At 43.4% G+C, this 6,066-nt stretch overlaps 1 protein-coding gene across 1 annotated transcript; it reads right to left on the bottom strand.

Moving 5' to 3' along the window:
- Positions 1–3,591: 3,591 nt before the first annotated feature.
- Positions 3,592–5,933, bottom strand: LOC119287238 (serine/threonine-protein phosphatase PP1-like). Its single transcript, XM_037566761.1, has 2 exons — positions 5,405–5,933; positions 3,592–4,600 (listed from the first exon to the last, which is right to left on the bottom strand). The coding sequence occupies exons 1-2, from the start codon at positions 5,592–5,594 to the stop codon at positions 3,810–3,812; spliced, it is 981 nt and encodes a 326-aa protein (XP_037422658.1). The 5' UTR covers positions 5,595–5,933; the 3' UTR covers positions 3,592–3,809.
- Positions 5,934–6,066: the final 133 nt, after the last annotated feature.

The raw sequence follows: 6,066 nt of genomic DNA, 5'->3' as shown, positions 1-6,066 counted from the left end.
TTCAAGACCTCTATGTTGTTCGTCAACGTCTAGTGATCATCATAGTTTTGTGAGAATAAATTTCCTCTTTTTCTTTTGGCTGTGCCATGAGGTTAGAGAGTTTTCTGTCCTCGCAGATACAACTATTCAGATTTGATGAATTTATGTTGTTGGGTCAAGCCTTTTTGTTGGCTCGATTCTTTGTGGAGGTGAAATCTTTCATCGACACCATGATGAATATATAGTGATTTGACGGCTTGCACTTATAGGGAATCATCCCGGTGCAAGTACGTTCATCGTTCAAGGCTTCCCATCTTATTGGATGGGTGACTCAAGGCGCTTTCAGAAACCATTATTGATAATGTTCGTGCGGGTGAAAGAGTGACAATATCGTTGCTTCAATCCAATTGCAGCCTCTTTACCAAAGTCTTTGGAGTATTTCTTCGAGCAGAGATTGATACCGCGAAGAATGTGTTTTCAAGAGATTTCATTGTAATTCTTAATTATATGAGTTATTTTGTATTTTCTTGGATCTTAGTTTCAAATCAGTGTACCTCTATAATTGTTAGGAGTATGAATAAAGTTACAGGTTTGCCCGTTGCATGTGGGAGTTTAGTTGTGTGCAGCAAGTCTATGCTTATTTAGTTCAATAGATACGTTTGCTATGCTTTTATCCTTGTAAGCTCATTGCCCAGTCCTAAACCTTTGTCATGTTTGATTGCTTTAGTGAACGAAAGGCAAAAGTTGAACAAAAAAAAAATAGTACCTCATTCATTGCTTTATGTGCGGGCACGACACCCTCTTCATCATACATTTATATCAGAACTAATGGTGACGCCGAATCTGTCACCACCTCATCATTTATAAAAAAACTATAAGAAAAAACATCAGTTTTACTATAAAACTATCAAAGATGGTGCGTAAGCCCATGGCAGTATTGCACCATGGTGGCCCCGGTGGCAGGGACCTGCTATATATCGCACCTTGCAAGCGCTATGCTCGGCTCCATTAGGGCATGTACAATGCGGGACCCTTAGGAAGGCACTAAGATTCCTTTCCTATCAATAACCTCGTCGATTGGCAGTTAAAGCAATCAAATCCTGGCATAGGACGCCGCGGGGCGTAAAGATGTGCGTCGGGAGCTTCCTTCCTTTTTCTCCCCGCATGTGACGCGTAGTTAGTTTAATTACCATAGAATTAGCGCCTGAGGTTAGTGCCTGGCGTTGGAGAGTAGCGCATAATATTAATGTTTCCCTCCATAAGCCTTAGAGTGGGGTTGTCCTTTTTTGGTTTTCGCATTGTAGATGCCCTTATATGCCTTTCGCATAGAATCTAAGGGTGTGTTTGGTTCGAGAACGAGGTGGAATGGAATGTAATGGTTCCATTCCATTAGAATGGGTCGGTTTCATTTATGTGTTTTGTAGCGGCAATTAGATGGAATGAAACGGTTCTGTTTCGGTGTTTGGTTGAAGAGATAACATGGAATGAATTTGAATCAAAAAGTTATGTTAAATATGAATTGTTAGATTCCCTCTCACATATAGCTTTTCACATTTGAAAATCCATGAGTTAATTAAACTACCAATATTTTCAGAAATAAATATGCTTTTAGAATTCTAACTGCAGATAACAAAAGTACAGAACCACAACAAAGAGTGTAGATAACCAAAAAGAGGAGCTTCCAAAACTGCTGTTATGGCTGGACGGAGCTTCGCCGCTGATTGTTGCTCGTTGCCACACAACCAAGAACTTGCACTGCTGCTATTGGAGTAGGCCAGTGAGCGGACTAGGAGCACAGCTGTGTGGTGGAGGAGGAACTCGATGGTGCTCCGCGTCATTACTCATTAGTGGGGAGGTCCAGTCGAGGAGGCCTACAACTACAGCAAGGAGGTCGACGGTGCTGCACGTCCTCGCCTTCATCAAGCACAGATGGAACAGGATATCAGGCGGCTGGCACTGTAGATGCCCTTATATGCTTTTCGCATGTGCCAGCCCAGGATAGCTTCTTTCTTTCTTTTTATTCCCTCCGGGTTACTGAATTTATAGAAGCTTCTTAGAGCGGGGTTGTCCTTTTTTGGTTTTCTCGCATGATTAAATTAATAAATATTTTAGCAAATTCTTTAACTGTTCAGGAATTTGAAAAGAAAATTATAAACTTCTAAAACGTTTATGTATTTGAAAACATATTCCAAAATTTTAAAAATGTTCATGAATTTGAAAACAAATTGTGAATTCAAACAGTACTCGTGAATTTCAAAATGTTTCCAATTTGTTTGTGAATTTAAAAAATGCTCATATATTTAAAAACAAGTTGACGAATTCAAAAAAATACCACAAATTTTAAATTGTTCATGAATTCAAAAATGTTTGCAAAATGTAAAATATTACAAAATTTGAAAAATAAAGTGTTCGTCTAACAAGTCACACACCCATATTCAAGTAATACCGAAACAAAACAATCGGCGGTTGAACTAGAATGGCATTTTTGGATGGAAAAACTATAACTTCCTAGTTCTAGTTCGTATAGACCTAATTCATTAAATTCCGTCATATAAAATGGTAGAATTACAAATGTCTAAAATGATAGATAGGAATACAACAAATAAAGCCATTTTGGACTCCCATAAAAGGAGTATCCCCCCAACCCAGGGCAACTATTTCGATATTATGAGTTCAAGGGTTTCAAAAAAAATTGTGAATTAAAAAACATGAATTTGAAAAATTATTCTTAGGTTAAAAATAAATTTAGTTCAAAAATATATATTCTCAGATTTAAAAACTGTTTGTGGACTTGAAAAATGTTCACTCATTCAACGAACAATTGATGAGTTTAAAAAATATTCATGAATATTTAAAGATAGGTCCTTGATATTGAATAATGTTTGCAAATTCAATAAAATATTGACAAATAAAAAAATATTTCTGAATTGAAAAATGTTCAGAAAATTGAAAATTGTTTGTCAATTCAAATAACATTTACAAATATAAAAAAATTCATGGATTTGTGAAAAGCATTACAAAGAGAGACAAAAGAAAGGGAAAAAGAAAAACATAAGAAAAGAAACATAGAAACAAGAAACCTGGAAAATTGAACAAACCACATAAACCGTTGGCGAGCCCTATGTATATATAGTTTAGAAGTCGTCCCCTTAGATTTGCTGAGACTTCTAAATTAATTTAGAAGCCCCAATGAATATAAGAGGCAGCTTATGAGAAAAGTTGTGGAGGAGATGACTTATTTTTTACTCCCTCCGTTCGGCATTACTTGTCTCAGAAATAGATGTATCTAGAACTAAAATACATCTAGATACATCCATTTCTGCGACAAGTAATTCTGAACGGATGGAGTAGGTTATCAGAAGAATTGGCTCGTATTGCTCACAGAGATGGATACATAGTATTCATGCTGGTAACATGTTTCAATTTCCCATGGGTACTTGGCTTGCTTGGCTGATACTTTTTGTCCCAGCATAACCTTTGTCCTCTTTGTTTGCTTTAGTAGAAAGAAGGGCAACAGCTGAAAAAATGTCTACGTCCAAGTCCAGCGCTTGGTGTGCGGGCACGATTCGCTCTTCATTGTAATCGTATCTGAACTGATGTCGGAGGCAAATGTATAGTTGTAGCTGCAAGCAAACCCTACAAAAAGGGTGTCCGGATGCCTCCAAATGAAATACAAGCCTTGCTTTTCCTGTTGTTTATGTGAGCTACACCATGCATGCATGCAAGAAAACTCTTACTGTGGTATACAAAATTGCCAAGGATCGAAATCAAAGATGGATGGGTTTATTGCATGCATCCGTTTTGACCAAGCAAAGCATGCATATTAATTATTAGCACCACGGTGATCGGATCCCCCTGCTAGTAGTAGATGCGGATGATCCCATGCCGAAGGCGAAACGCCGCTGCCTGTTGTCCGCGGGCTTGAGTATCTGGAACGAGCAGGTGAGGTCGTCGTCGACGCACATGAGGGCGCCGGCGTTGTCGAACTCGCCGCAGTAGTTGGGCGCGGAGAAGACGGTGACCATCCTCCGGCCGGCGAAGAACTCGTAGCCGTCCTCCACCACCTGGTGCGCCCGGCACACGAGGTCCAGGTCGTGCCTCTCCATGAAGGCCGCCACCACGTCCGCCCCGAACGTGTACGACACGCCCCTCTCATTGGGCTCCCACCCCGCGGCGCCGCCGGGGTCGGACCAGAGGAGGTCGCAGAGGAGGCCGGTGTCGGGGACGTCGACGGGCCTGGGGAGGCCGGCGATGTCGCGGATGTGGCGGAGGTCCGGGGAGAGGCCGCCGTGCATGCAGAGGATGCGCGACTCGACGAGGGCGGCGACGGGCATGCAGTTGAAGCAGTCGGAGAAGTGGCGCCAGAGGCGGACGGAGTAGCGGCGCTTGCACTCGTCGTAGAAGCCGTAGACGCGGTTGACGGAGGCGCACTCGTGGTTGCCGCGGAGGAGGAAGAAGTGCTCCGGGTACCGGAGCTTGTAGGCGAGCAGCAGGCAGATGGTCTCGATGCTCTGCTTGCCGCGGTCCACGTAGTCGCCCAGGAACAGGTACTTGTGCTGCGGCGGGAAGCCGCCCAGCTCGAAGAGTCGGATGAGATCCGTGTACTGCCCGTGGATGTCACCTGCCGCGTGACAACATGAGTCGGTTAATTCACAACCGACCTAAAAGGTAAAATAAAACATAACAAAACACTGATTTTACTAAGGCTAGGTCTCGGTTAACTGAGACTTAACCAAGTCTCAGTCAAGTGATATATTCCCTCCGTTCTAAAATTAGTGTCTCAACTCTAGGACAACTTTATACTAAAGTTAGTAAAAAGTTAAAACATTTATTTTTGGACGGAGGGAGTACTGGATTAGTATATAAAAAAAGGAAAAACTGGAAAGAAGTTTCTTGTGTGAATCTCCATGCAAAATCAAAGAAAGGTAGCATCAATTAAGACATAACGAAGTCTCGGCCGACTAAGACTTAGCAAAACTGTTTTACTAATCTTAGGCCATTGAGATTCTATATTCTTATCTCCGTCTCATCTTTGGGTTGAGATTCACGCAGAGGTGGGAGAATATGGAGGATTATATCAGACGGCTAGCAGCACCGACTTGTAAATATACAAAATTATAGGTGTAAGTAGACATGAATGGACCTAAACAACACTACCAATGGGTGAAATCAATCATCCATGAATAGTACGTGAGATGATCTCATAGTCATTGGGCAGGTAAACGTGACGAGACGCACAGTTTTAGACTTGGTAAACTCTGAGTGAAAACAAGGCATATTTATCGGCCGGTAGTGACGGACACGGACTGGCGGTGCTCCTACCAACTAACGCACTAACCAGATCAAAGTCCACCATGATGTAGTGAAAGTAATACTGTAATCGGGGTTTGGTTAGGGTTTATGGAGGCAGGCAGCTGGTGCGTACCGGCGATCTTGATGGGGGCGTCGAGCTGGAGCAGGTTGGGCTGGCGCATGAAGACGTCCTTGGCGGCGCCGCAGAGCTGCCGGATCTCCCCCTCGCCCAGCTGCACCTGCTGCACTTGCTGCTTCCCCGGCCGCCCCCGCCGCACCTCCAGCAGCCGCCGGATCACGTTGTCTAGCGCCGCACCGTTCATCGCCAATCAAGCAAGCAAACCAACTGGAGCTAGCTCCTACTTGAAGGTCTGACGGTCCAGCAGCAATGGATGTTTATAAGCCGACGACGACGACGACGACGACCATGAGGCTTGATAATTAATCTGCACGCGTAGCTAGGCAACTTTGCATCAACCAACCAAAGGTCGGCCGGCCGGAGAGAGAGAGATCGAACAATATATCTAGCCAGTACCTTTTCTGCTGGCTGGTATGGGCTATGGAGCACCCTATGCTCTGTCCTGCTCTGAGTATGTTGCAAGCTAGCTAGTTCCAAGGAATATTAGCAGAGAGGCAGCGACCACCCAAAGCAGGCCAGCCAAAGATTCTCCTCACCACCACCACAAACGCAAGATTCTGTTTCACAACCATAAAGCATATCTCAAGCTAAACAAACAAGCTAGCTACGGAACTAATCGTGTTGCATGCATAGCTCTGGTATTAACAACATCTCAA

This window comes from Triticum dicoccoides, chromosome 4A (genome assembly GCF_002162155.2).
Source record: "Triticum dicoccoides isolate Atlit2015 ecotype Zavitan chromosome 4A, WEW_v2.0, whole genome shotgun sequence".
NCBI lineage: Eukaryota > Viridiplantae > Streptophyta > Magnoliopsida > Poales > Poaceae > Triticum > Triticum dicoccoides.
The sequence above is the reverse complement of the archived record's forward strand: the minus strand, read 5'-3'. Positions and strand labels throughout refer to the sequence as shown.